The sequence below is a fragment of the Aulostomus chinensis genome, chromosome 24, assembly GCF_037954235.1.
Source record: "Aulostomus chinensis isolate RoL2024-O1b breed Wild chromosome 24, RoL_Achi_v1.0, whole genome shotgun sequence".
Taxonomy (NCBI): domain Eukaryota; kingdom Metazoa; phylum Chordata; class Actinopteri; order Syngnathiformes; family Aulostomidae; genus Aulostomus; species Aulostomus chinensis.
In genome coordinates, this window is record NC_141343.1 from 4,845,780 (window position 1) to 4,871,549 (window position 25,770).

The window sequence follows — 25,770 nt, forward strand, 5'->3', positions numbered from 1 at the left end:
TACATTCAAGTTTAATGATATAAATATTTCATCCACAACAAATAAAACGTGCCAAAAAGGTCTGCGCTAATGGATTTAAAACAGAGCGGAGAGTCACGATGAAACCAGTGACGAGACCAGGACATTCCAGGTGGTAGTGGGAGGCTCAGGTAACAGTAATGGAAGCAGCAGAGGGCCAGTCGACAGAGGGACGTTAGCTTAGCCACTAGAAACTAGCTAACCACAGAAGCACTTGATTTCTGATCAGAATTTTTAAGAATAAGAACCCCGAAGCCAACCCTGACACTGCTGCTTTTATTTTGAAGGCAAGATGACGACGCCGGAAGGGTAGCCCATCATGGAACGCACTCACCAAGACAGATAAAAGGTGGAGGATCTTTATGATGGTGAGTAATCAAAGAATTGATGATTCATCTCTTGCAGAAAGCTGAAGCTGCTCTCTAAGTGCTTTCCCTTCAAGTGATGTTTGACCACAACTGAAGTTCACGCAGGTTCACTGGGTTTTTTTACAGGAACTCCACCCTGGTCTGACTTCAGGCACTCCAGGATGTTCATGAAAGTAAACTGCGGTGCATTATACTTCAATTTGCTGCGTTTGAAGCTACATTAGTGAATAATAAATGTAACCCATCAAATTCATTCAGCTTCCTATCTGGGACAGTAGGTGGGACCTGGGATGGTGTCGTGCATCAGTTGGTACATTCCACACATGGCTTATAATTGAAGTTAACGTCATTAAAATGTCTTCTTCCTGAGACTCGGCTCCCTAAGAGCCCACCAGAGAGAACCTCTGCTCTCATAACCGCATCCTTACGTAACAGCTTGAAGGGTCGCGACACTCGCCGACCTCAACATGCACTTTCATCTGTAAAATAGCTACGCGCTTGAGCTCAGTACAGCAGAGGTGACAGGGACGGGATCAGCAACCACAGTCGCCGACACCAGGAAGAAGTTCCTGAGCTGCTGACCGGGTCGCCGGGAGCTTTGGCTCGACTCAGAACGGTTAATAACACATCTTCATGTCATGCAAATGTCCTCTCGCTCAGCAGGTGAGGCCAACCTCTCAGTTCCACATCTAGGCCATTCCAGGCATTCCTCAGACACCTGCACAATAAGTGGGTGTGGCCACTTGGCCCGGTGCGGTCAGATTACCTGTTCGTGGATGATGTCAGACAGCTCCTTCACCATGTCTTTGAAGTTGGCCTTCAGACCCTCGTGGTACTCAAACTGGTCCTCCTTGATCAGACGCTCGTTTATGTCCAGAGCCATGCTGCAGGCCTGCACGAAGCGCCTGCAAGTTCAAAATAAGGGAGGAGCTGAAACTAGACTTCGAGGTCAGACTTTGACCAGAGAAGCAGAGTTAAGGAGTCTCGTTATTTAAGGCATGAAAGGCAAACGCTCAGAGGGGCTGGGCTCAAGTCAGGAGCCTGACTATTTCTGTATGTTGTTGTTGAATTACTCAGCAGGCATTTCCATCTTGAAGATGGACAGAGGGCGAAAATTTTCCAGAACCTTCGATAAAGTTTATTTAAAAAATAGAAATTTAAGTGAAAGTCCCAGCTGGAGGAGCAGTCACGGGCAAGCACCACTGCGAGGTTCCAGTGCTGATCTCCATCACCCGGCACGAACGCACAGAATAACCGAGCAAAACCAGGCAGCCCAGCTTACGAGGTGGAGCTTTACCTGAAAATGTCCTTGAGGTCTTTAACTTTCTTGCTGCCAGACTGGTTGGATTTGCTGTCATCCAGGAATGCCCTGGCGTAGGCCATGGGACCTGCATTCACCTGCAACGAAACAGGCCTCTACTGGTTTGCTGTCATCAGACTTTGAGTGCTGGAAACAGTATCCAGCTTTCTCATGACTCACTGCTCCTGTGCCTTCACTCCTCTGGGGAGCCTCTGAAAAATGTCCTCCCTCATGTTTACACGAGCATGCGCGCTGTCAGCGTTCATGTTACCTGCACAGAGACGCAGCCCTGCAGCTTGAGCTGCAGCTGGATCATGTCCACCTCTTGGCTGGAGCAAAGCTTGGTCAGCTCAGCCGTCCGCGCCTTCATCTCATCGATGGCCACGTCCACCGGCTTAAGCTCCACCTGCTTCTCCCCGACCACCTCCACACGCTTCTTCACGTATGGGAACGTGTTGGCAGCTTGAAGCAAAAGAGCAGGCGACACCGGTTGATGTGTGAATAAAGCAGGAATTCTCTCCACACCCACGTGTTATTGGGGCGCGGCAGAAATGGCAAAGAGCAGTTTGTGAGCCGATGGATCTTTTTCTGTCCACACTGTTATTTACTGTTGATCATAGCACATTTGTAGTGTGCACACATCACCAGCTTATCAGTGCCAATCTACAAATCTTGAGACGGTCGATATCAGAGGATGATCTGATTGGGAGTTACGTGGCTTTGATGGGATTCGGGCTGGCAGTGTGAACGAGGCCAGAGAGCTGGCTGTTCCTGTCTGACTCCTCGTGTCTCCTGGGCCCATTTGTGCCCACAACAACAAGACACTGAAGTTCCCTGATTGGCAACGTTTCCTGGATTTGAACAAATGAGTCAAACCCAGGAAAGAGAGAGAGAGAGAGAGCAGTAAAAGTATGAGTGTAGGGTTTGACTGATTTGTACTGTCGATGCGCAGACTAAAATCCCAAAGAACGGATTTGAAACATGAGATAAACACACATCTTTCCTCATTTTTCAGAACTCCCATGTTGATGAAAGTGTAGCTTTTCATGTGATGTAGACATTGACACTGCAACTGTGCTTGTTGTGTTGAATTCAGGCACAAAAGCCGCTTGTGTGTGGTGAGTCTGGTGTACTTGTGAGCACGGTCCTCCTCTTGCACTGCTCCTCCACCCCGCCGTGCTTTTTGCCTGACAGTGTGTACGGCGTCTCGAAGACAAAGCGGTTGATGTTGTGGCACTTCTCGAAGTCCGTCTTCTTCTCTGGTGCCTCCTTCTCCTCAAAGTAGGGCTTGACAAAGGTCACCTGAACGTAGGCGAACTTTGGGTCCAGCTCTTTAGGGTTCACCTGTGGGAGGCAAAAACGTCCTGAGTGGGGCTAAACGAGATTAATGAGAATAAAGAAAATGCCCTCCGAAAACAAGCGAGAGCTACTGAGCCTGGTCACCGATCAAACAGTTCCTTCCTCCACTCGCCTCCTTCAGCAGAGGCAGCACAGCACATTGGAACAAGTATGTGGAGAAACCAAATGGGACGCTTCCCACATTGTGATTGACTAATTCGTTTTAGCCAATAATCACAGGAGCTTAAGGACCTATTTTCATCTCTAACCACATTTCAACTGAAACGTTTCCATTTGTCAGGCCAAGTCAGGAAGAAGAACATCTGAGAGAAACCACTCCCACACTTTCCGTCCCTCCATTCATCTACTCCACCTTGCTCGAGTCCTGAATGATCTTGACGTTTTCTGGCCCAAACTTTTCCCCGTAAAGTGTCATCAGCCGCTGGGAGATTTCTGACAGGCCTGTTAGTTTGGGCTCCTTGTAAATGTACTCCTTCCCATCCTCCTCCTCAAAGAAGCCCTGCACAAAATACACATGCAGGCAGTTACAGAGATGATGGAGGGGTCCAGCTGAGGGGCAGCGAGAGAAGGACGTATCTAAACACTCAGTCACAAAGGATGAAGGGACATGTTCTCCACGTGAAAACAGGAGGCGTCCTTGGCACATATCGATCCCACTCCTCTTTAGGTTATCAACGTCAAACACGCTGGACATTTCACAGTAACTTCGATATATCACGTAGAAATTTTTAAAACAACCCTGAAAAGCACAGCCGGAGAGCAGATCACTATAAACCCAGACTGAAATGAAAATTCACTGAAGAAGAAAAGAACAAGGAGAACAGCAGAAATAACAGAAAGGTTAAAAGAACCCCCTCAGCTTCCAGAGTCATTCCTGACGCCTTAATCCAGCATCGATGCAGCCCGATGTTTGCTGAGGGAGGGTCCAACGCGCCTCCAGCTGTTTGCGTTGGTTGAACGACAAAACCCGTTTACCAACCGGACACACTTTCTCTTACATTCTGGCCCACGAAATTACAAATTCCTCTGAAAAAGAGCCCCAAACAGCTCACGATGTCACAATTTCACCTTCTTGAAAGGCGGCGTCTCAATTTTACGGAGCCCCTAGGGTCACACCCGTAAACGTATGGTGGATTTTGTACTTCCTGCAACCATTTTTTGGTTGAAAAATTAAAAATAAAAGCAGGTTATGATTTTTGCTGTCAACCAGGAGGACGCGTACTGGAGCCGAGCGGCCGTACTCGCAAGCTTTTATCAACCTCCACGTCTCAAGAGCACGAGGTCGTCCGTGTGATTGTTTTCTGTGATGGAGGGAAACACTTGACAACACAAAAAGTAGTGAGTCATGACTGTGGGGAAAAATTCATTATCACACAGAGAAACAACAACTGGGAAACGCACGGCTGCACGTTGGAGATGTTAGATACTGTTGATGGACACAGCCTTATATGGCGCTTTCAGCTCTGAAACCAAATATCTTAATGCTTGGTGCTGCTCCGCAGCCGCTGGCAGCGGTCCAAGTCCAGACTGCTGCACTCTGCTGCTTCCCCTGGCAGGAGTGAGCGCAGGGCAAATTCTTCGACTCTGAAAATCAGCCAGTTAGGAATCCACGACACCCCTGACGATGACGCACGTGGAAGCTGTTAACGGGACAGTTCACCCAAAACTAAAAAACGAGGTCATCAACGACTCGCCATCATGGTGACGTCGTGGTGTATTTTTTTCAGTCCAGGGGGGCTTCAGGCTACATGGCGGTCTGATGTGGTTCTCAACAACTAGGCAGCTCAAATTAGACATGAAGAGATAAAAAGTTCTGTTTCCTCAAGGTTACCACGAGGTAACGAGGATCGGTTTCTTGTAAATATGTCAATCATTCCTTTAATGGAAGAACAGCCTGCACGGCATCCGTGTAATCAGGACTCATGGCTGCTCCATCACCACACCCAAGTCAATTAAATATCCATTTACCAAAGTCTGTTTACACACACACAGCAGACCTTCTTTGTGTGCTGGTTGTAACTCTTACGGTGCGATGAGAGAAGGGAATCAGCATCACCTGTCCATAGAAGGCCACCCTGAAGTAGGTTCCCAGCAGCCTGCGGCCTGATTGGATCACCTCCATGATCTTATTGTAGGCTCTGTGCAGTGTGTCGTACAGTCGGCTGAGTTTCTGGAGGGAGAAGGAGAGATAGCATCAGCGTGACAGTTAACTCAAGCACTTGGAGGACGCAGGCCAGCTGACACAACCAGTTACTGCACAAGCTACGACCATTACACCACAAGGGACAAATACAAAGTCCTATACAAGTGAGCGCACAATGAGCAACCAGTGGCGCTGCGAGTGGAAACTAGACACAACAACAGGAGAAAGTCCACGCAGTAAGTGGAGCCAGCTAGCAAACTGAGAAGTGATAAAACAGTGTTGTGATAACAAAGTCCTATCTGGCTGCTGCACGTCTGCTGTGATAAGAACATTTCTACTCCTATGCTGACACACTTGATGACGTGATTGGCTCAAAGAAGCTTAAACCTGGATCAAAGTACAATTACACGCTGTAAGGGATCAGGCAATGGGTGTAAATACGAAGTTGACCATATAGTACTACAACCCAGAAGTGACTTTTACTGCTGAACGCCCGGCTCCCTCGTCTTAAGGTGAGCAGGAGTGTTTTCAGGCAGAAGCCTGATCTGAGGTCATGGGTCACCAACGGGAGCTCCAAGCACACGTGAGCACATGGACATGTCTGTATTCCAGTGATTGTGCTCAGACTCTGAGAGTCTCCCGGTTCCACAGTCGGCTGCACGGCTGTGCCATCCTCTCGTTGTGTAAATGGACCTGATCCTGGTCCACTGGTGTGTGGGGACTAACTGAGGACAGCACGTGAAGTGAAGCAACGTGCTTCTTATAGTAAACAAAATGAGATGAAGCGTGAGATGAGGTAACATTCCTACGCTGGACAGATCAACAAACCCAAGTCCTGTTTCTAGAGCGTCTGTGAGGGTTCTGCTGGGGTACCTCGTACTCGTGGCGCTTCTCGTAGATGGGGATAATGAGTTTGGCGATGTGCGTGATGAGCTCATAGCGTTCGGCTTTCCACAGAGCCTCCGCACAGACTTCAAGATGCTCCACCAAAACTTCCTAGAAGGGTTAAAGAAGGAAGAAGACACTGACAACATTTATAGGCTCAAGTTGTAAGATGAGCAACAAGCTAGGAAGGAGGGTTCCATTGTGTCTGGGCACGATCTCACGGTTGGCTTTGACACCTGAGTCGATGTGTTGGTGCCTGTCTGAACACGCCATGATGATGGAACCGCACATCATTTAGCCAATGACAGAAGTGTCTAAAGAGGGTGGGTAATGAAGTCCACTAAGACCTGACATTATGTTGAATTATGAATGCTGCCTTTTAACACCGTATTTTCACATCAGCTGTTTCATTTAGATCACATTAACTTCATTGTTCCAGGAGTTATAAATCCTCATGAAAAGCACTGTCCTGAAATGAAGTCTCATGTTCCGGTGAAGAGTAAATTCTAAAAATTCGGTGAGCAAAATAAAAAAAACATTACTTTCGTGGGGCAGTAAGTGCTTGTAGTTGCAGTACTGTAGTACTAGCTCTGATGCCGCCCAGAGTTCCAAGCTAAAAGCAGAATGATATTTTTCACACCGTGAGACATGAGAGCTGCCGTTCTGACGTGTTAAATGGTTTCCATCCACTCCGCATTTACAAAGGTCAAACATTTGACCACACCTTGACCCCTAGAAGCACCAAGCTGAGGTTCGAGTCCAGCAAACGCATCATCCAATCAGTTCAGTGGAAAAGAGCCTGCTCTTCTTCTCGGCGACCGGTGAATTTAGCAGAATCACGACGCTCGGCTGTCGCGCTGATGGACGTGAAAACTGTTTGCAAACTGCTGTTAACAAGCAAAAGATGCAGCTCCGTTTTACAGCGCCCGACTGACTTTACAGCCCCCGTCGGCATGGCAACTGAAGCCATTTCATATGAATATTGGAAGCTGTTGTTAAATACAGGCTTTACAGTTAAACAAATTCAGAGCAGAGGATCTCTAAACCCATCCCAGGTCCCCGCCGAGCTAAGCTGCCAGTGGTCAGGAGTGAGAAGCAGGAGTCCCACCAGAGCACGAGTCACTTCCTGTGACCTCACCTCGGTGTAGTAGACGTCCTGCATCCCGCTGTCCTCCTTCATGGCAGCTTCCTCCTCAATGTTCAACGTAATCTTCTTGAAGGCAGCGAGACCGGACGGGAACAACTCTGACAAATAAAGAGTAAAAAATCTGGTATGAAAGTAGAATGAGAAGGATGGTGGGGCTGTGTGGTGTGAGAGTATACAGTACATCATAGTGCAGAGGAAAACATGTACTGACAGGTATTTATACATCATATTCACATCACCAACACAGTTTATTGTTTGTTTCCTCTGGCTGGAATAGAGAGGTCTTGTTTCTTTACATGTTCTTCTCATTGGTGGTGGTTCAGCTGCTCAGTGAGCCCTTCCCTTCCATGCCAGTCACCAGATGAGCACAAACAGCCGTGAGACCTTCGCTTCAATTGTGAACATAAAACTCACAGAAACCCTGGGTGGTGGGTTGGACTGCTATCAGGCTAGGAAATGACTTCTACCAGGATGTACCAGTTTGTCCACATCAAAAAAGTCCTGCTGGATCGTGTCACTACTTTTGAGAATGATTGCTCCAGAAACAGCGGGTAAATGCTGGATGATGCTCGGCGACCTGTGGCTACATGAATAATAAAAACCAGACAAAAGAAGCGCCGGTCTGGACACTAAACAAATTTCTGAGAGACAAGCGGAGCGACCAGCAGTCTGTTCCTCCTTCACAACGTCCAAGTTACATAAAAACCCACCACACATTTGTTTAGAGGGCTGTCTGACAGGGGTGGGGCTGAAAAACGCTGCACAGTCAGGCTTTGTTTTAGCTGGATGTCAGCATGTTAGTATCATCCTAGCAGCCAGGGGAGTGTTTGTTTAGCCTAACTAGCCAACTGTCATCAGGCAAATCTTCCCAGAGGACCACAGAGTTCGACAGAGAGCAGCGAGGTTTACTGTGCTCATGCTGGTACGTCACAAGTTCCTTTCATTCAACATCCATACAGAGCGCCGGGGTCTTACTTTTCCTGTGCAGGTATTCTGCGACCAGCGCCGCCACATGAACGTAGCACATGGCCGCCTGTGGAGACAAACACAAGCAGATTCAAAGCACCTCCTCCTGTGAGTGCGCAGCTTTAAATAACTCATTCATGGTGTGATTCATCTTTGTTTTATAACTTTATGACTCACGGTGCACACGTCTAATCAGAAGTATGACAGCCCATCGCAAATGACGCCTGACAAGCTGAACATATGAAGCCAGTCTTTCAAGGCCGATAGGAGAGGTGTCAGCCCTCCCCCCGACTTACAAAGCCTTACACGGACAAAGCCGCGCAGGTGACCTCATCTCACCGTCGCATTCCCAGAGCCTCATTCCACAACGGCTCCTCTGGTCCGGGTCTTTAAAACGAGCCTCTTTCAACTGCCGGTGTGTTGGTTTCCTGTTATGATTTTAATCTTTTTTCTATTCACCTATCATGGAGTTCTCTCCGTGATCAATGTGCTGTCAGTCGTGCTGCATCAGTACAAATACATGACAGGTCCGGTTCTACATTGGAGACGCGTGTGTACCTCGGAGAGGTCGCTGTTCTTCAGGTGTGCTCGAGCCATGCTGTCCAGCCAGGTGCGCCTCAGCTCGGGGGTGCTGGCGTAGGACCGGGCCAGGCTGTACTGCAGGTCAAGCAACATTTCTGGGTCTTTCTCGTGTTCCCTCATCTGGGCTGTGGCCATCAGCACAGTCCGGATCCTCTTGGTCAGACCCTTCACCTCTGATGGGAACGCTGTGGACTAAACCATGTAAACACACATAAAAACACATGAGAGAAACGTAAAGAGGAAGGGACGGGACTCCATATTTGGAGCCATAAACAGGGTTTCTGACAGTCGAGGGGCACGTTTTATACGTTTAGCACGTTTTGCATCCATGCTTTCACATGAGGGAGATACAGCGTGACAGACCTTTCGCCAGACCACCGCCACACTGCAATGCCAAACATTTAGCAAGCTCATGGCAGCCAAGAGTTTGAAATGGGACTCAAGTGTTGGTTTACCCAGAGAATAAACACAGACTCTAGGACATCACCGTGTGACAACAACTAACGACAACGCCATCGTGGGACGGAACAATGTCGGAGTCATAATTCTGTTTCCTGAACATCTCAGAATTTTGCCGCACCTTCATGGTCTTGTCGCTGTTGGCAAAGTTGTTGATGATGGAGAGAGACTCCTGGAAGCGTGAGCTGCCAGTGAGCGCCACGTCAGAGATCAGCTGGCTTACGGCAATGATGATCTGAGGAACAGATGGAAAAGAAGGATGAGAAGAAAAGATCTGGCTGAGGGAGAGCTAGGATGACAAGAAGCTGGAGAGAAGCTAAGAGTGCGTGTGTGTGTGTGTGTGTGACAACCACAACTGTGTTAATGCTGACAGCTTCTCTTTGTTGTGACGTGTACCACCTGTCATTTGGGTTCTTTTACAAAGCCGAGCCTGAGAGTACCTGCAGGTGAGTGCGTAGGAAGGTTTTCCTCTTTGTGTACTCGTAGTTGTTCCTCATCAGCAGGTAGAGCAGAGCCGACGCCTCCGCCCTCAGTGACCCCAGCTTGGAGACGCAGCACTTGAGAACCTCGCAGCACAGAGCCTCGCACAGCGTCACACGGCCCTTAAACAGCACCGACGGGAACTGAGGGGTCAAAATTTTAGAACATTAAAAGTCTGGGCACCGTCTCCTTCCCCACTTGTCCAGATGCTGCGACGGATGCATCTGTGCCACACATCAAAGTGTCTCTTAATTTTTAAATCCCAACACCAACATCAAGGTCATGGTGCCATTCAGGAGCAGCGGTCCTGCCCCCGTTGTTCCTTCCAGTTCTTCCGCATGTTTCTTGTTGCGTGACTCGCTCAGTCCTGATTGTTTTGTCACCACCTGGCCTTGTCTCTGCTCTCCTTACCTGACTTGTATCCTTAAGTAAATATTTATTCAGTCTTTACTTCCTTGTTGCTACAAGGTTACAAAACCCTGACGACTAAAATCAAAGACGACACTCCTCTTTCTGTCAAAAGAAAAATGATCTCCGTCTGCCAGTTGGTCTTTGTCCCAACTCTCACCCACAAACATGAAAAATGAGTTGCGACTGAATAAACACAGATAAAAGCTCGAAGAGCGTCTCCCTCGGGGACGAACTGATGAAAGCGTCAAACGGCGCCAGCTGAGAAGGTTCAGGCATCTCAACTTCATCATCATCATCATCATCATCATCATCTAGCCACGAATGACTCCCAGCAGCTGTGCCTCTGCTGATGCCCTCGCGAGAGTAGAGGGTGGAGCGGAGGAGCCAGCAGAGTTCCAGCACCAGCCCTCTGAGTTAGACAACTTACTTTGTGTGCGTGGGGGGGGGGGGACTGATGGAGCAATGGAGCAGCGACGTTGGGCTCAGTTAGTTCGTGGTAGAAAACGTCTCCACATCACAAAAAACTGAATTTTATATCATTAAAAACACACACACACACACACACACACACACAGGATGAGTCAGTACTGCAGAAATACTGCATAACATACCTTGTTTATGAAAGCTCGGAGGGCGGCGAACACATGTCTGAGGGAAGCTTCTGATTGGCTGACTTTAAGGAAGCTCAGATAGACGTCAAACACCTTCTTCATCAGGGGGTTGTGACCGTCGCTGTCCAGCAGCTGGGTCTAAAACACACACACACACACAGTTGAGTCTAACTGTTACACCTGCGGGCCCCTGTGTACTTCACCAGGCGTCACACACGTCCATACAAACCTTGAAACACTGAGTGAAGAGAGAGAGAACGTCCAGGACGCTCAGGCAGACCTCGGTGGACGTGTTACCCTCCAGCAAAGCCTGGTGATGGATTTCTGCTTCTGATGGCCCTGTTCCTACAAAACACACACACACACACACACACACCAAACCGCACAATTTAAAAACGCTTTATAAGACAGTCAGCAGCGTTCTCCTCAAGTTCTGCTCAGATTCATAGCCCGTTGGACACAACAGACACGCAGGACAAGTCTTAGCTTAGCGAGGAACATCTTGCAGGATTCAGTTTTTGTTCACAGCAAGAATGTAGCTAGGTTGGTGGTGAGTGGAGCCACAGATCCGTCGCTAAAAAAGAGGCCCTGTGTTGAAGAACAGAGACGAATGTCTTGTTGGGATCCTGGTTGAAGAGCAGAGCTCAGAGATTCCGCTGCTGGAATCGTGAACAGGGTGCTTGCTCTTTTTCTAAATAAAAATTCCTGACTTTTTCAAAACTTCTGTATTTTTTTCCCCAAGACCGTAACTTGATTATATTGAGTATTTTATACCCGTGTGCTTACTTTTTCGGTTGAGATCGTACCCGCGGTGTTTGGTATAAAAGCTCGAGCTGAGAGCGCAGCTGCAGGAGTTTCACTTTGGTATCGTTCCAGAACCGAGCAGGATCATGGTTTTGTTTACTTCCTTCAGATTATGTGCCTTTGACCACTCTCTGGAATTCGAGGGAAACGTTTTCCGTACTTTATCAAGACTTTCACACGAAATCCCAAACTTTTCAAGGTCTGGAAAACAGCTTTTCAAAATTCCATATTTTTTAAGGCTTTCCAGACCTGCACAAGCCCGCTGCCTGAATACACACAACACCTACAAAGACCAGTGCACGCACTGGAACACAGCCAACACTTGCAATCAAGTGTCAGAGTTGATTTTACACACACATGCGCTCATGTGGTTTAGTCATGACATCACAAGGACAGAGGCTTCTCACGCAATCTGGTCTGTGGGTAAACTTGGTTGCTGCTCGTTTAGCGCATAACAATCGGTCGCAATCCGTATTAAATGTAGTCCAGACCCTCGTTTGAAGCAGGCCTGGCTGTGCGGCATGAATTTACACCCTTCAAGCAAGCTGTCGAACACACTTGCCTTTCTCTGAGGACTCACAACAGATTTCATTTGTTCAAGGCTGATGAATCACAGGTGCTGGAGGAAGTTTCATCTCTCCCAAACTCATAACTCATCTCATCACCAAGGTCAGTTTGATCAGAAGCGATACGTGTGGGACTTTTGTGTTGCGGCTTCACAGTACATTCATTTTTAATTATGTAAATCTGACCCATGATAGAGGATTCCTGCAGGCGAGTGCGGTCCATCAACACCCTCCTAAATATCACTTTCTCATTTGTACCATTTTGTTGAGGATGAAATCTGTCTCTTTTCCTGCAAATCGCTGTCTTTCCCATTCCTTTCTTTGAAATCACAATCCTGTGACATACAGCTTTGAGGAGGCTTTTGTACATGTGTGTGTGTGTGTGTGTGTGTGTGTGTGTGCATGTGTACCTATATTGAGAGTGAGGGATGCTTCCATGGTGCTGAACTGATGCATCTTCGTCTGCATCAGGCTGGCTCGGTTGCAGCGCATCGCCGGCATGGTCTGAGACTTCCTGTCTGATGAGAAGAGCTTGGACACACACACCTCCTGACTCCTGCGTCGATGACACATTCACAGGGAGAACCAGTGAGTTCAAGAGATTTAGGAGGACAGGACGGGAGGTTAGAGAGACAGAATAGGCTTCTATATAGGTTGGGTACCGAGAACCGGTTCCGGTTCCTAACGTCCAGTTCCGGAACCGTTAAGCAGCTTTTTGAATTTCGATTCTTTTTTCGGTTCCGAGTGCCTGCACTAGTTTGTTTTGGGGGCGTGTATCACTCCGCTCGGCGTTCTCTGTACGTCCGCTAGCTAGAACATCAGTTGTCTTAACACGGACCTCAAAAAACGCTGGAAAGTCTGGCTTCATTTTAATTTGAAGAGGACGGAGTCGCACAGAGCAACATCTGAAATACAACTTCTGCCAAAGGAGGATCGCCTCAAACATGACGAACACCTCGGCCTGCCTGGTGTAACAATTAGCGAGTGGACTGAGTTCAACTGGTGGCGTCGCTCTCCTGCTCCCGCCACTTCCTCCACTTCGGACGGTCAACCTTCACCATCAGCCAGCAGCTCCTCGTCGCTGCCAGAATCCGGTAGGTGCCGATGATGGTCGTCTCCTTCTGAACAAACCTGCTTCAGTGACAGACGACCAGCTCTTCAGACTGGGTCTGTTTATAGTCGGTGAACGCTCGCTAATGATGCTAACGTTAGCAGTCACTACCTGCTGCTGCTACGTGAAGCAGCCACGCCCCCAGCCAGCAGAGTCCACCTCCACCATATCCATGTACATCCGTCTGGGCTGCAGAGCTTTGATTGGCTAAACTGGCCGTGTGGAGGCTTTTCAAACAGAAAGATTCTCCTGATGAGGAGGCGGTGACCTGCTGACTTCCATCTCAAAGAATCGGAATCGAGAATCGTTTAGAACAGGAATCGATATTGAGAATCGGAATCGGACTCGGAATCGGTGAAATCCAAACGCTACCCAGCCCGACTTCGATATCAGAAAAATACCATTTTGGTCAACAAAAAAGATCATAAACAAAAGCATGGCAATGCTAACAATATCTCAGAATAAATAACCAAATCTCCAGCCTGTCTCTATGAACAAAGCTTGACTTGCTGGTTTTAAACTTTGTGCTGATAAAACGGGTGTGACAAGTAGTTAGATAGATAGAAGATTTGTTCACTCTTACCGGCCAATGTTCCTCTTTCCAATATAACGAAACTGAACAAGGCAGGTCCTGCAAAGGTGACAGCAAGTATTAGTACATGAGTGTAGAATGTGGAGGTGTGTGGAGAACAGACGACAGCTTCACGCCACGACTGTAAACTGTACATGACGGCGCCTCATGAGCTGAGGAGAGGCCGAGCCCTTTCATTCCTCTTAGCCTCCATGTTGCACTGACATGTTTCTACAGGAGCTCAGATTCTTGCATGTTTCATGAATTCTACCAGTGCCAGTCAAGGAAGTAGAGGAGGGACACGCGACCGCTGCGCCGCACCGCACCGCACCGCTGCTGGCTCCAAGTTGTGTAGTTTGAGGATATAAATACTCAAAATTAAGTGCAAGAAAAAGCAAGAAAATGTGATTCCTTATTGTCAAAGGAGAACAAAACTGGAGAAGCACAAGACAGCAGAAGACGGGATCGATGTAAGCGTTCACCAACTGTAAGGCTCCACACTGCTGCTCAGGTAATGGGGGCTGAAGACCACCCTGCCCCCCACACGTGACCTCTGCACACGGATCCTTTTCCTTCATTGCTCAGAAACATGAGGATGAGAGCGTCCTCAAGTTTGTGGTAAATTGTTGGAATGTGAGGTTTATCGAGCTGAACACACCAGAGCGTAAACAAAGGAGGCTGTCGGTGACGGCGTGGAGGCAGCAACTCAACATTTAATTCAAAAAGGTATGTTGATGCACAATTAGCCTTCAGTAAACAAAGCACCTTCTTGTCATTTGAAAATGGCGGTGGGGGGGGGGGGGCGTACCGTTTTTATTTTCAATGAGCTGTGCTGCCCGACTTTAAGTAAATGCGGGTTTTAAATCGCTGGTTTGTTTATGCAGGAAAGGAATTAAAATGAGATCAGAGCGCTGAGATCAGAGCGCTGAGATCAGAGCGCTGAGATCAGAGCGCTGAGATCAGAGCGCTGAGATCAGAGCGCTGAGATCAGAGCGCTGAGGTCACGACTTAGCTTCACCTCACCAGGCTTTTACTGGTGAGAAGCTCTGTCTCTGTGTCTGCAGATGCACTCAGCAGGTCTGCGACTGACAGTGTGAGAGGACAAGGATGCTCTTGATTCAGTCACCAGACCAAAGGGGCAGCAATCAACAGGCTCAATTTTAATTAAATAAAGCAGGGTCAGCCTCTCACCCTTCTGTTTTGCCTCGACTCGCTGTTTGTTTGGAGTATTTTTTCTTTCCACAGCTGTCTTCATGTGAGAGTTGAACACTGACACAAATGTGTCACAGCCATTTGTCTGATGTCTTGTTGGCCTGCTAATATTTAACAAAGGAACTCTTTTATTGCCAATAACTCACTCAAGTAAGCTGAGGAAGTTCATGACGTCTTGAGGGCTGACTTTGTTCCAGTAGGCCATCAGCGTGTCTGTGGACAAAAGCAAATCACAACTGAATCATTTTCATTTTAATTAAACTTTAATGTCCAACCCAGTCCAAGTGTAGCAGTGAGGCCTGGTCCTGGTCCCCACAACAAGCTTTCGTAGTGTCTCTGTGCCTTGTGGTCTTTGCACCAGATGGGGTCCAGCTGTAGTCCAGGAGTTCATCAGTGGTGTGTCTCAGGATCGTTGCTGTCACGCTGTTGTCTGCTGTCCAGGTCAAAAATGGACGTTTGTCCTGAGCTTCATCACCACCGACTCCCACCTGGTAACAGTGGGAGTGGGAGGACCTTCTCTGAGGACTGACCTGAGAGCTGCTCAGGCAGTCTTGATTTAGTTCGGCTCTGGACCAGACCTCAGGGTTTAATGTTTAGATTTTAAAAGAGTGTTTACATTTTTATCCTTAAATGATCAAATCAACACATACCTGAAGAATATTTAATAAAGGGAATGTTCCCATTTAATCATTGAACAAAGGTAGAGAAGCCTGACCAAATGTCATCATGAATCAGTGTGGACAGCCTGTCTGTCCAGAGTGAGTCCATGTCACTGACCCTCCGACAAGGTCTTGGTGATGTGCAGGTAGGACAGCAGGAGACCTCTGATCTCATAACGTCCCAGCCGGCCAATGGGAGGGACAGCACCGCTGCTCATGGTGGAACCACGCCGATGCAGCTGCAACAACACACTCAACGTTAGAGTTCAAAATACGCGCTGACAAAAACAAGTCTTCAGTAAAGTCGAGTCAGCAAGGCTGGGAGGAGGCCGGCTTCACGGCTGTTGAGCTTTTGCGGGTTAACTCATGGAACGGTGACGGAGAAGTGACTCAGCTGCACCGCTGAGGCGCCTGAGCACACGGCCAAGATGAAGAGCACTTCAGATTATTAGCGTCACACGGACCACAAACAAACCCCATCTCTCCGCCCACATCAGGCTCGTACGTACACGTCTAAATCTAACGCATCATGGAGGCGAGGTTTTACAACCTCGTGTTATTAGGATCATCTGAGATGAGGAGGTTCACCGTGGAGTGAGGTTCTCACCTCAATGCTATCTGGTGTTCCCGGGTCCATGAACAGAGAACCTCTGGAGTCCTCTCTCCTCACCATGTGGCCGTTCTGAGCCGGCAGACCTGGAATGACAACAGGATGCAGCCTTGTTACTGGAGCCCACTGCTCCTGCTGAAGCTGAAACATCCATCGTGGCAAAACCTTGAGGTCAACAACATGGATCATTTTAATGCCTCAGCCGGAGGTTTTGGATGTTTCAGGTTCTCCGTCTCCTTCTCTTTAACCACCACCTCTCACCAGCACACAACCCAAGGATTTCTCATGTTTGTTTTTTTTAAGAACTGCAGGAAAAGCACCACCGTATTTATGAGCCGTACTGGCTGACCTGTGCTGTGTTATCAACCCTGACCACCATCACAACTTTCCAACTCCACCTTGATGTTTTTACACTGTAGTGTAGCTAACTACCGGCTTGTCACCGTAGCGATGCTCTTAAAATAAACACGTGCGCTGGACTCACCGTGATCTTTGTCGAGGGCAGCGCTGATTCTCCTGCTGTCAGTGGAACCGGTTGATATCAGGTCATCTCTGGAGCCCTGGAGGCCCGACCAGGGAGGAGAAGGACGAACGAGTGCGCCGAGAATAAAAGGAGGGAAAAGTATAAAATCTCTCTAGGAATGGATGACAGTCACAACACACACACGCACGCACGCACACACACTGAGCAGACCTTCTGTGTTGTAACTCTTACACACACGCATTCATCCCTCGTGGCACTCAAATAACCTCACTTGCTGTCGTTTACATTTATTCTAAAATATTTTAAGCCTCCATTTTTGTTCTGCTGATGTTTTTGGAGGGCAGGAGGGATTTTTGCACACGTGGCACAGGTCTGTCTCCAAACATGATTGTGTAAAGACGACAAAAGCGCATGGATCAGATTCTCTCAGATGAATGTTCCAGTGTGTGGAACTTCATCAGATAAGAACCTGCATGTGCTTCTGCTTCACATATCAAAGTTTCTGTGGAGCAACTTCCTCTTTGTCAATCAAGTGTGGCTTCCTTTGATCAGGCTTCATCTGTGAGTGAGCTCATGTTTGTACTCCACATCTGTCCTGCAAAAAATAAGCAGCCCCACAGCTGAGCTCCAGGATAGCAGGGGACTCACGTTCAGGCCCAGCCCAGGGCTGGAGGTGCGCGGCTGGGCTGACAGCTGCTTCAGGTTCTGGTAGAGCAGCTCAAGGAGTGGCAGGTAGAGTAGGCAGATCCTGGCCTGCTGGTTCTGGAACAATAGTTGCATCAAAACATGTATGAACGCAAAGTGACGTGACGTTACAGAGGCCATGTTGAAATGCCACAAAGAAACCAAAGGTAAGCTGAGCAAACGCCAGCGGTCTCCTCCAGCTCGTAACTGAATAACTGCAATCGCCCGCGCGTGTTGGCATAGCAGACATCAGAGGGTGAAGCTGGCGAGGAATTAGGGTTCTGGAACACCAGGGGTCTGGTCTGCGTGCATTAAATCCACCTCACTATACAACTCCTAAATCATCAGAGCCTCGTCCTGCACCTGGCAGGTAAATCATATTTACACATAATTTACCTGCCAGGTGCAGGACGAGGCTCTGATGACTTACAAGTTGTGTAATTTGGCACGAGTATGCAACTCTAGACTTCCTGCAGATTCGATCCGGATCAATGTGGTCCCAATTTCAGTGAACCTGATTTGGTGGTGAGTTGGACCTTGTAATAACTTAGAGAGATATTCTGCGTGTCATCAAGCATGTTTTGACCTGCGATGATGAACTGATCGGCGAAGCCAGCGACCCGTCCCCCCTCTCTCACCTTGAAGGCAGTGTAGCGGTCATCCATGGCGTGTTTAATCAGAAGGTTCTTGAGAACGCTCACGGCCAGCTGTCTGACCTCGGGCCCTTGTTGCAGAGCCTCGGCCACCTCCCTCATCAGCAGACCCACCAGGAAGTGGTTCCGGCAGTATTCCTCCGTCAGGCTGAACTCCAGGCTCTGCTCTGTGATTGGGCCAGAGGGGAAGAGTCAGGACATCAGAGGTGGTGCTGATACCTCTGACATCTCCAAAGACCACATCTGATAACAACTGTGTTTGATCTCTTAACTGGCAAAGTTATGATTCCGAGAGCAAGTCGACAAAAGTGTCATTTTCAAGCAAAAATACCAAAAACCTTCCAGGTTCTCTGAGGTGACAACTGGCTGTTTTATTCCATGTCAGCGTGTTTTGTATGTCACAGGCTGAACAACCACAGCCTCGTTAACGACCAATAATTGCCAACATGTGTTTCTTTTTCTTCATATACAGGATGGATTTTACTTTCTATGTTCGCTGCAATAATTATTTACGAGTTGTCACTGAATGTAGCTGCAGCGGGAAGCATCGTCTCAGCGACTCTAACACACTACAGAGGTGCCCACAAAAACCCACGTCTACACAGAGCGGTCGAACACAAAAGTGCAGCAGACTCAACAAAAGGCATTGCTCATGGACCTCGGTAGGAGATGTGGAATGTGGGAAGGTAGCATTCTGTCAATCAATGAAAATCAGAGACGTGCCTCGAAAAAAAAATGGCCAGTGGTTTGTTTCCAGAACGAGTAGAAGCAGCGATGTAAAATGTCAGAATAACTCTGTGAGGACGTTACAGGCAACAAAGAGCGAGAGAGAATCGGCACAAGACTGCAGGAGAGAGAACTCCATGGGTCCGTCTGCGTGGCTCGAGTCAACGGTGCATTCTGAGAGGAGGATCGGCAGGATGTTAGATTCTACGTCACACAGGCCCGGCCCCGCAGGCGGGTGAGGGCTAGCGTTAGCGTTAGAGTGGAAGGGAATGGAGATCCTGAGGTGACAGGATGGTGGGTTAGTGCAGGCCAGGACAGGGAGGTGCAGGTGCATATGGCAGCAATAGTGGAGGCCTGGGTGTAGAGAATGGTGCGGTGAGCATCACCTACCTACAGGGCCAAAAAGCTCCGTCGCATACGGAATAAAATCTGACCACAGGCAAAACACAAAAAACAGAGAGGAGGGGGTTGGCTTCAAATCAAGGAACTGGGGGCAAAACTGTAAACAATCCATGCAGCATTTCCACAGTTTGCTTTTCCATGTGTGGTTGTTACAAAACCTGAGGTTTCAACATGTGGGAAGCAGGTGACTAACCACCAGCAGGTTAATAGAGGTGATGAGTGCGGTGGATACAGGTCAGACAGGGATCGTGAGGGGGCGGAGCTATGTGAGTCAGTAGTTACATGTGTGGCTGGGAGGGAGCGTGATGAATCTCGCAGACCGCGGGGTCTGCCTCTCACCTTGTACCCTCTGCAGCTTGGTGCGCCCGAAGGCCATGGGCAGGTTCAGAGGGATGAAGTGCTCGTGGTTACACACCGTCATCAGGAAATCAAACTTCATTTCACTCAGCACCTGCAAGTACACCAGCGTCAATGTGTCATCACGAACATGGGACATCAGACACCTCTTCCACGGCAGCGACGCAGGAACAGCTCGTGTTTCACGGTTATTTCCTTTCAGCCATCGCTGATCCAAACCCAAAGGCCCAGTGGCCTGAGGCCTTTATGAAGTGACCGCTCTTTTCCTCCCAGTCAGGCCCGTTCCACCGACTTTTGTGGTGCACTCCTGATTGATACTGGGGAACACAAGAACTCAGAGCTACAGACAAGTTCAGCACGGGAGTCAGAGCTTCAGCCCTTCACCTCAAACCTGATAAAACTCTGCTGATCATGTGATGGCCACACTGACGACGCACAATCTGGCTTTCAAGCACTGGAGGCTGAGACATCATTCTCACCATCACTGACACACATTTCCAAGGAACCTTCCACACGTTCCTCCAAACCAGCAACTTTACGGAATTTGTCTGAACAATTGTGAACAATTGTGAAACAGTGGTCAGAAACTATCAGAGAGGGAGAGGAAGTCCCACCAAAGACGTGCAGAAGTCCCACCAAAGACGTGCAGGCAGCACCCGCTGCACCAGTGGGGGGCGGACCGCCTCCAGCTGCATGGCAGGCGTGTACGCCAGCAGGCTTCACAGGTGCTCACTGCAGTGCAGTTGCAGGTTCCAACGAGTCACGCTGCTATTTTTAAGCATGAATGCGTGAGAAGGGTGAGCAGGAGGTGTCACAGCCAGGCTTAAGGATGAGTCTCTGGCTGACTTTGATTGTGAGACTGACAGGAACAGGGAGACGCTCGAAACCTCCAGCCTGCTGGCAAACACAAGCCACTGCACCATCGCTCACGTCTTCGTTTTATTGTGTGCGAGTGTTTGATCAGCTGAGTTGGAGGTGGCTTTTGTTCCGCATTTATTGTGTTTCCCTGTTTTTGGATGTATTGTCTCATGAATAATCGGTTTTTGTTTTGAGTGGCTTGGTTTTCCGAAGAGTCGGAGGCTGAGTGACACAGTACAAGGCATGTTTGTCCTCTTTCTTTGGACGTTTGCGTCTCCTTTATCATGAGATGTTTTCCTACGGGGGCGTGTACCTTAGGGTCTTTGAGACTGAAATGACACATGTAGTGGTTGACCAGACTGAAGGCAAATCCTCTGTTCATGAAGGTCAGGCACCTCTGAGGAGAAACGAAGAAGAGGAAGAGGAGAAGGTTCACTCGGTTTCGGCAGAATTACCGTGTTGTTCTGGAGCTAAAAACAAGAACAGCAAATGGAAGCGGCTCAGGCTTTGCCACAAATGAGCCCTCCAGTGAACGCTTCCTGTTTTGCCTTGAAGACTAAAACCTTGATAAAGTTGGCCAGGCTCAGGTTGATGCAGCGAGCTTCCTCCGGGATCTCCATGTGGCGGATGGTGATGTGAGGCATGACTGACAGCACCAGCGACTGCAGCGCCTGGTGGAAACTGTCTGGGAACCGCTGGGCTCGCGGCATCTGGAAGGATATTCAACATTCACCACTTAGAGCGGCAGCAATATTATATTTAAACACACCAAAAGTAGATAAAGTTCAAACAGAAATGAAGAAATACAGACTTTTCTAACAAGTGTGTGCAGGAAAAGTCTGTTGTAATCAGCATGTGGACACGTCTGCACACACTGGCCTGCAGCTGAGCGACCGACCGCTCAGGTGAGGGATTCTGGATTAGCTGACATTTGCCAGTGTTGATAGAATCTGTATTAAACTAGACTACATGATCTTTACATACTAAAGCACAAACACATTTTATAGATGTTGCTTTATTTGAAAAAGCCCATGAATTATACACATATATACATACACACACACACACACACACTCTCACCCACCCATACACACACACACACACACTCACCCACCCATACACACACACACACATATATATATGTGTGTGTGTGTGTGTGTGTGTGTATGGGTGGGTGAGAGTGTGTGTGTGTGTGTGTGTGTGTGTGTGTGAGAGAGAGTGTGTGTGTGTGTGGGTGGGTGAGAGAGTGTGTGTGTGTGTGTGTGTGTGTGTGACTCTGAGGTTTACTGAAAACACGTTTTAAAGTTTGTTTATCTTATTTCTTTTCCAGAGCGTTGCCAGATGTGGACATGAGCTTTGATGGGTGCTCTGAGCAACGTTTGCTCAACGCGCTTTAACCCTCTACTGTGTGAGAGAAGCCAGAAGTGCCAGACTCCAACCTTCATGCGGTTCCCCTCTTGCAGGTACAGGGCGATGGATTTGGCCATGGTTTCAAAGAAGAACCAGGAATACTGCAGGAGGACAGAGGCAAAGCCGGACGTTAGCCAACGGTTGGATATGGCCGAATGTCACATGCGGTGAGACGGGCATCTTTCCTCAGAGGAAGTTTTGTCAGTGAGGAACCATTTTAAAGGCAGGGACGCCACCTGCTGTTCAATAATACCATTACAATAAGGCGAATGCGCACCTTGAGCAGTTTATTACTGGTGTTGAAGTCAGCCGTCTGCTTGAGGATGGCGGTGACGGCGGTGGCCAGGACCTCGTGAATGTTTCCTGACGCAGCGTTGTTGGTAACAAACACGAACTGAGGAGAGACGCACAACAGGCTTACCAGACAGCACAGCTTTCCGGTGCTGCTCGCACAGCCACTGCTCAGTGTTTGTGTGCTACCTTAACAAAAGAGCGCAGGTAGTGCTCCAGTCCTTCCTCGTGACATCTGGAGACAATATGAATGACAACTCTGGCGGGACAGAGAGGAGCAGTGTGATTCTGCAGGAGAAATACAGCAGGAAAGATACTGCAAAAAAACTACAGTAGCATTTTCAACTGCAAGTTCAACAACTGACCGGAGAGAGTTGACTGCAATCTCATGAGCGTCTTTGGTTGCTACTGATAAAACCTCGAACAGCTGCATCAGCACCGTGGGGAGGAAGTTGATGATGACATGGGTCTCCATGGCGTGCAGGCACTGTGGAAGATGGAGACAAGACGGAGGGAGAGACAGACATCAGATGAACACACCGTGCACACAGAAGCAAATATGACTATCGACGTAAAAGAAGTGCAGATAGAAACAGTGGCAATGTGTACAGAAGAACAGACAGGAGTGGAAGAGCAGGTTGGGAACAGTCCAGTATGGGGGTTCTCCACCAAACCGTTTATATTCCAGCAGAAGTGAAAACCAGTTGGTAGAACTTTGATTTGGTCTCCTTTATCACGGTACACTTTCTGTTCAAGCTTCATTACACTTAGACATGGACGCTAAAAACTACACACTGTGCTAAGCTAAGGTAATGCGTCTGCGTATGACAGAGCCAGATGACCTTCAGGTACTTGATCAGCTCAGCCTGGTTGACCTCTGACGTCGTCCTCATCAGCTGACAGTGCTGGAAGAACTTGTGGAGGTGCAGGTCCTGCAGGAGAAGCAGCACATCATCATTAATGCTTACTGGACGCGTGTGGCGCGTGCGTGTGCGTGAGTGCGCGCATGTTTCAAGAAGAAATAGAACCATGTCCTACCTGAGCGTGAATCGTTGATGCTACGTGGGTTCTCACTTTGAAGAGGGTCTTTGCATTTTCCACCCACTTGATGTCCGGCTGAGACTGTTCACAAGCACAAACACAGCAGTCCTGAGTGACACATGACACGTGAACAACCTTCATGGATGGTGCGTCATCAGGGTCCGACCCAACCAGGCCCGGATGGACAGATGGAGGCGCGGCTGTTTGTCTGGTGATGTTGGTTATCACCGTAAATCAAAGTTGACCTCGCACTGTCACCGTGACGGTTTGTCCCATCACAACACTTCTTCAGTGCTCCTTCCTTTCACAGAGAGGCGACTGAACTTGGCTCCCTGGCTTCCTGACACTCACTGCTGTGTCCCATTTTCCACTGACACAAGAGGAGACGAGAGAATCAAACACATCTGACGGTGTCTGACCATCAACCCAAGCACTGGCTCTGGTTCTTCTGCTTCCTCCGGAGCCTGGAAGGCTGCCAGGTGCTAGCCAGGGGCGTGGCAGCGCATGGCACCACGTTGCTGCGTGTGTGTTGCAGCTGTAATGCTTATCAACTCGCGCCATCTACTGGCTGAAATGTGAAATGCATTTAATTTAGTCTGATAGTAATTACACTGACTGATTGGGGGTGGGGGGGGCATCAAAGCAGAGAGAAGGAAACCCTGACTCTACCTTTCTGGTGTCCTGACACAAATAACCAGGAGGCAGCGTTGCAGCCACAGGCAGCTGCAGCTCCATCGACTGCATCCTCCCGTCCTTCAGCAGAGGCATCCAGGAGTAACCAACTGGAGGACAGGAGAGGGACACGCAGTGAAGGACAAGTACGACACGCAGTAAAAGATAGGTACAACACGCAGTGAAGGACAACTACGACACGCAGTAAAAGACAGGTACAACACGCAGTGAAGGACAACTACGACACGCAGTAAAAGACAGGTACAACACGCAGTGAAGGACAACTACGACACACAGTAAAAGACAGGTACGACACGCAGTAAAAGACGGGTACGACAAGCAGTGAAGGATAAGTACAACACGCGGTAAAAGACAGGTACGACACGCAGTAAAGGACAAGTACAACACGCAGTAAAAGACAGGTACGACACGCAGTAAAGGACAAGTACAACACGCAGTAAAAGACAGGTACAACACGCAGTGAAGGACAACTACGACACACAGTAAAAGACAGGTACGACACGCAGCAAAAGACGGGTACGACACGCAGTGAAGGACAAGTACAACACGCAGTAAAAGACAGGTACGACACGCAGTCAAGGACAAGTACACAAGTACAACACGCAGTCAAGGACAAGTACAACACGCAGTCAAGGACAAGTACAACACGCAGTCAAGGACAAGTACATCACGCAGCAAAGACCAAACGTCCTCCTTCATAATGGACAGTGTAGTCCATCAGTCTTGGGTTCCAAACACAACCTCATGCATCAGGTTTTGAAAGATTTCTTTAGGGTAAAATTCAAGGAATTTTCAAGTACTTTCAAGGAAAGCTACACCGGGTATTTACAGCCTCTGGAAGCCTTCGTCATCGATGCACGTGTTCCCATTAATGCAACAGGGAACCACCATTAATACCAGTAGTACTGCACACTGTTACTGACCTTTGGTCCAGGATCAAGATTGTTTAGGTTTACATGAGTGACAGTGCAGAGAAAAGGAAGGAGTAAGTTTCCAGTCCTACTGAAGCACCATCAAGGTGATGCCTGCACAGACGTACCCAGGGACTCCACCCCCTCCCTCTTCTTGCTGCTGGCCTTGCTGCTCGACTCACAGCTGATGTGGTAGAAGCTGAAGAGGATGTGGTGTTTCTCATGCAAGTGGACCGGCAGCTCGATCTTTACCTGCACACGTGAGCAAAGGTCTGTGGTTCTTAGTTTGTCATCACTTTTCTTTTCAATTATTTCCCTCAAATGAAACGTGAAGAGAAGATAATCCTTCATTAGTCTGACAAACGGGGAGATTTCTGGTGTTGGAGCAGTCAAAGGACAGCAAAAATAAAACATGACAGCTTAATCTCTTAAAATTGGTTGGATTAAGCACAAATTGTTTAACTACAACCTCCTGACCTTATTTTGATTCTCAGAATGTCTGTGACAGGCGACTGGACCCATGCATGGACGATTAGTTAAAATGATAAAACCTTCAGGGAAGCCTGCAATATAGACTTTGCCCACTAGGTGGCAGCAACAGCGAGGAAACGTATCTTTGCAGTGGAAATTATACATACAGAGAAACTGTTCCCACCAATAAGAGATCTCACTCCTGACCGCACTGCCAAAGTATCGCAGGCTTGCAGTGACTAACGCAGGAATGCAGCGTTCAGCTGAGTAAGCCAGAGACGTTTGTGAGTTTGTGGCAGCTTCCAAGTCGGCATCATCGTGACTCAGAGTTTCTGAAACTACGAGAGGGAGCCTCCGTCCCCTGCTTCACTACGTATTCTTAATGAGGTGAAGCTGAAGCATGTGGAGATAAAAGCCTGCTGAGCACGTCTGAGTGTTGGTGCGTGCACGTCGGTTCAAAGGGGGGGACTCGTAAGATTCTAATCCATTTGACATAAAGGCCATATGGATAGACCCCGCCCCCACCT

General features: G+C 48.5%; 1 protein-coding gene across 4 annotated transcripts in view; it reads right to left on the reverse strand.

The window, feature by feature from the left end:
• dock11 (dedicator of cytokinesis 11) overlaps positions 1-25,770 on the reverse strand; it is a 54,957-nt gene that overhangs the window by 5,155 nt on the left and 24,032 nt on the right. For 2 of the 4 annotated variants that reach the window (XM_086198057.1, XM_086198055.1), the window contains exons 20-53: positions 24,901-25,024; positions 23,838-23,950; positions 23,166-23,249; positions 22,970-23,059; positions 22,493-22,614; positions 22,317-22,386; positions 22,114-22,230; positions 21,866-21,937; positions 20,990-21,136; positions 20,740-20,823; positions 19,551-19,662; positions 19,200-19,238; positions 18,069-18,250; positions 17,395-17,508; positions 16,747-16,822; positions 16,260-16,348; positions 15,771-15,891; positions 15,140-15,206; positions 13,794-13,841; positions 12,510-12,655; positions 10,959-11,074; positions 10,730-10,867; positions 9,668-9,850; positions 9,349-9,462; positions 8,745-8,960; positions 8,196-8,253; positions 7,212-7,318; positions 6,062-6,184; positions 5,102-5,215; positions 3,398-3,544; positions 2,820-3,030; positions 1,958-2,148; positions 1,684-1,784; positions 1,153-1,291 (exon numbers count right to left, since the gene is read on the reverse strand). In XM_086198057.1, coding sequence (XP_086054183.1) covers positions 1,153-1,291; positions 1,684-1,784; positions 1,958-2,148; positions 2,820-3,030; positions 3,398-3,544; positions 5,102-5,215; positions 6,062-6,184; positions 7,212-7,318; positions 8,196-8,253; positions 8,745-8,960; positions 9,349-9,462; positions 9,668-9,850; positions 10,730-10,867; positions 10,959-11,074; positions 12,510-12,655; positions 13,794-13,841; positions 15,140-15,206; positions 15,771-15,891; positions 16,260-16,348; positions 16,747-16,822; positions 17,395-17,508; positions 18,069-18,250; positions 19,200-19,238; positions 19,551-19,662; positions 20,740-20,823; positions 20,990-21,136; positions 21,866-21,937; positions 22,114-22,230; positions 22,317-22,386; positions 22,493-22,614; positions 22,970-23,059; positions 23,166-23,249; positions 23,838-23,950; positions 24,901-25,024 — 3,975 coding nt within the window. The remainder of the gene's footprint in view (positions 1-1,152; positions 1,292-1,683; positions 1,785-1,957; positions 2,149-2,819; positions 3,031-3,397; positions 3,545-5,101; positions 5,216-6,061; positions 6,185-7,211; positions 7,319-8,195; positions 8,254-8,744; positions 8,961-9,348; positions 9,463-9,667; positions 9,851-10,729; positions 10,868-10,958; positions 11,075-12,509; positions 12,656-13,793; positions 13,842-15,139; positions 15,207-15,770; positions 15,892-16,259; positions 16,349-16,746; positions 16,823-17,394; positions 17,509-18,068; positions 18,251-19,199; positions 19,239-19,550; positions 19,663-20,739; positions 20,824-20,989; positions 21,137-21,865; positions 21,938-22,113; positions 22,231-22,316; positions 22,387-22,492; positions 22,615-22,969; positions 23,060-23,165; positions 23,250-23,837; positions 23,951-24,900; positions 25,025-25,770) is intronic. The other 2 variants (XM_086198058.1, XM_086198056.1) reach the window with 2 other exon arrangements.